The sequence below is a fragment of the Saimiri boliviensis genome, chromosome 4 (genome assembly GCF_048565385.1).
Source record: "Saimiri boliviensis isolate mSaiBol1 chromosome 4, mSaiBol1.pri, whole genome shotgun sequence".
NCBI lineage: Eukaryota > Metazoa > Chordata > Mammalia > Primates > Cebidae > Saimiri > Saimiri boliviensis.
The window spans coordinates 21,221,685-21,225,333 of NC_133452.1; the positions used below are offsets into that span (position 1 = coordinate 21,221,685).

The 3,649-nt window shown below is 44.7% G+C and overlaps 1 protein-coding gene across 1 annotated transcript; it reads right to left on the minus strand.

Annotated features, from left to right (window-relative positions):
- Positions 1-643: 643 nt before the first annotated feature.
- On the minus strand, positions 644-1,379 carry LOC101031767 (large ribosomal subunit protein uL16-like). The gene has a single exon (XM_010337518.3). The coding sequence runs from the start codon at positions 1,345-1,347 to the stop codon at positions 718-720; it is 630 nt and encodes a 209-aa protein (XP_010335820.2). The 5' UTR covers positions 1,348-1,379; the 3' UTR covers positions 644-717.
- Between the last annotated feature and the right edge of the window lie 2,270 nt (positions 1,380-3,649).

Below are 3,649 nucleotides of genomic sequence, written 5' to 3' on the forward strand. Positions count from 1 at the left end.
TTATTCCATAACTCTTCCTGTGCCCACATAGCCCAACAGGCTAATTATTTGGCAAAGATTATACTTAGACATTTCTGGCCCATAAAGCTTCTATCCTTTCACACTCAAGCTGTGTGTAAGTTGAGGAGTGCTTTCAAAGTCACAACCAATTATAAAATTCCCTTTGGTCCTCACTTTTAATGAGCTCTCTGGGTTCTCCCCCATATATATGTAGTTTAGCAATTATCCAGAGATTTGTAGAAAGTTTTATTTTAGCCCATCTACAGCTCTCACTTCCAATACCTCACATTTAAATTTCTAGCTGGTTTCCATCCTCCTTGAATTGAAGTAGTTATGCTGTCTGATAAGGCTACAAGCTTTATCCTCCTACCCTAAACTGAATCTGTCATCTCCAGCTGGAAAAGACAAGTTTTCACCACCTGATAACAACAAATCAGCTGCTACTGGATAATGGTCTTTACCACTTGAGCTGTGGAAGAGAAAGGATGAGAACCTTTTCAGTTAAGAAGCCCACAGTCTTATTGGTCTTACTTCATGCAGGAGCAGTTTTTCATGAGTAGATTTTCCTTAACTTGTTTTTTGCCTTTGGTCATCTTCTAGTACTTTGTGATGGTTGTTTTTAATGATTCTGTCCAGTTTTTTTTTTTTTTTTTTTTTTTTTGGACAAGAAGTACATTTATTGGTTCATACTATGAGGGGACAGCACAGTGGAAGCCCTCATGAGTGCAGGGCCCGCCACTTGTCCAGAGGGCCACGATTGGGGATGTACTTAACCCCACAGCCATCTGGAATGAGCCGCTTCTCAGCCACCATGTCTTCAAATTCATCGGCATTGAACTTGGTGAAGCCCCACTTCTTTGAGATGTGGATCTTCTGGCGGCCAGGGAACTTGAACTTGGCCCTGCGCAGGGCCTCAGTCACGTGCCCCTTGTTCTGCAGCTTGGTGCGGATGGACATGATCACTTGGCCAATGTGAACCCTGGCCACAGTGCCCTGGGGCTTTCCAAAGGCACCTCGCATGCCTGTTTGGAGCCTGTCAGCCCCAGCACAGGACAACATCTTGTTGATGCGGATGACATGGAAGGGTTGGAGCCGCACTCGGATATGAAAGCCATCTTTGCCACAACTTTTCACCATGTACTTATTGGCACAAATTCGGGCAGCCTCCAGGGCTTCAGAGGAGAGCTGCTCATATTCATCTGATACCATGTGGCCACAGAGTGGAAACTCATCCACTTTTGCCTTCTTCCGCCCCAGGTCAAAGATGCGAATCTTGGCATCAGGGACACCTCGGCAGAAGCGAGACTTTGGGTACGGCTTGTTCTTACGGGCGGGGCGGCGGCCCATAGCGACACCAAGATCTTCAGTGGCATGCCGAAGGAAAAGACAGTTCTTTTTTTAAAATAGTTTTCTGCTAAGAGATAAAAAAGTAATTTAACACAGACCTAGTCATCCTACCCAGGAACTTACAAATATAACTGCATAATTGCAGACCATCAAACATTTTTAAAGAGCAATACTAAGGCCGTGTGCAGTGACTCACGCCTGTAATCTCAGCACTTTGGGAAGCCAAGGTGGGCAGATCATGAATTCAAGAGATTGAGACCATCCTGGCCAACATGGTGAAACCCCATCTCTACTAAAAATACGAAAATGTGCTGGGCATGGTAGCGTGCACTTGTAGTCCCAGCTACTCAAGAGGCTGGGGCAGGAAAATTGCTTGAACCTGGGAGGCAGAGGTTGCAGTGAGCCAAGATCATACCACTGTACTCCAGCCTGGTGACAGAGCAAGACTCTGTCTCAAAAAAAAAAAAAAGGCGGGGGGGCTGGGGGTGGGGATGAAAATACTAAAAGTGATTAGGTTGTAAAGACCTTACAAACATGTAACCTAGAAGATGAACAAGAAAGAAGAACAGCAGAAAAAGTCTATTCTAATGTTTTGCAAATAGTCCCATTGGTTGTCTACAGAGAAGCCTTTCTCTCTACTTCTTTCTTTCTTTTTTTTTTGAGACGGAGTTTCGCTCTTGTTACCCGGGCTGGAGTGCAATGGTGTGATCTCGGCTCACCACAACCTCTGCCTCCTGGGTTCAGGCAATTCTCCTGCCTCAACCTCCTGAGTAGCTGGGATTACAGGCTCATGCCACCATGCCCAGCTAATTTTTTGTATTTTTCGGGGTTTCACCATGTTGACCAGGATGGCCTCGATCTCCTGACCTCATGATCCACCAGCCTTGGCCTCCCAAAGTGCTGGGATTACAGAAGTGAGCCACTGCGCCCGGCTTTTTTTTTTTTTTTTTTTTTTTTTTTTTGAGACAGAGTCTCACTCTTGTGGCCCAGGTTATAGGGCAATGGTGAGATCTTAGCTCACTGCAACCTCCACCTTCCAGGTTCAAGCCATTCTCCTGCCTTAGCCTTCCAAATAGCTGGGATTACAGGCACCTGCCATTACACGTGGCTAATGTATTTTTAGTAGACGTGGGGCTTCACCATATTGGTCAGGCTGGTCTCCAACTGCTGACCTCCACTGATCCACCTGCCTCGCCTCCCAAAGTGTACTTCTTCCTTTCTAACAGAATCAGAATGTGTTCGCATATTGTTAGATATATATTTCATGTGTTTCATATGTTTCTTCCTAGTTTTAAGGGATGACTATTAATTAATCCTAGTCAATCATGATTAATATCCATTTAGAATGGATCCATTTATAAGTATGGTTTTATGATACATCCCTGGCCAATGAAATAAGAGGAGAACTCTGCCAGGTAGCTTCTGGAAAGGTTTTCTCTTTCTCATATAAAGGGACATAAGACAGAAATTCACGCACTGTCCTACTGTCAGAAGATTTTGGATAAAGGTATAATACTTGGAGCTGCCCCAAGAGGACAAAGCCAGAGACTGGATTGGTGATATGATGGGATTACGAACCATCCCAGCTTGCCTGAGACTATACCAGTTATAGCACTGAAAGTCCTCTGTCCCAGGAAATTTTTCAGCCTTGGAATAATCAGAACAGTTGGTCCCCCTACATTGCTCTGCTGCTGAACTGACCAGCCAACACTGGTGTGACCCTACTACCAGACTTCTTAAAATACGAATAATTTATTCACTATTCTTTAAGCTATCTCTAGTTGAATAGTAGATTCAATTGGTTACCTGCCACATGCATAGTAGGTACTATATGCCTTCTATGAATAGTAGATTAAACTGGTTACCTGCCATGCGCATACTTGGGTACTATAATAGTTAGGACACTTACTATTATAGTTAGTTACACCATAGATGTACAGCCAAAAGTGTCCTATTATAGTATCCAAATATAAACAGCATTAACCAGAGCATCCTTGTATACCCATTCACAAGTTAAAAGAAGTCTGCGCTAGGAAGTTTTCTTTTCTTTTTTTAGAGGGAATGGGGAAGAAGATGGTGAGGAAGAAAAAGAGGGGACACAGGCAGGTTGGGAGACAGGCAGGGAAGAAGATGGGCAGGGAAGGAGACAGATGGGAGGAGTAGGGAAGAAGACAGCGAGAGGGAGCCGGGGGAGGAAGCTAAAGAGAGAGAGCGAGCAGAGGGAGGAAGCTAAGGAGAGGAAGCAGGGAAGGAGACCTGGAGACGGGGTCTGCCCTAGGAACTTTTGATGCATATTAGCAAC

Bases quoted from the DNA above. Each gene is read 5' to 3' on its own strand.
- LOC101031767 (XM_010337518.3), bottom strand. From the start codon at position 1,347: ATGGGCCGCCGCCCCGCCCGTAAGAACAAGCCGTACCCAAAGTCTCGC.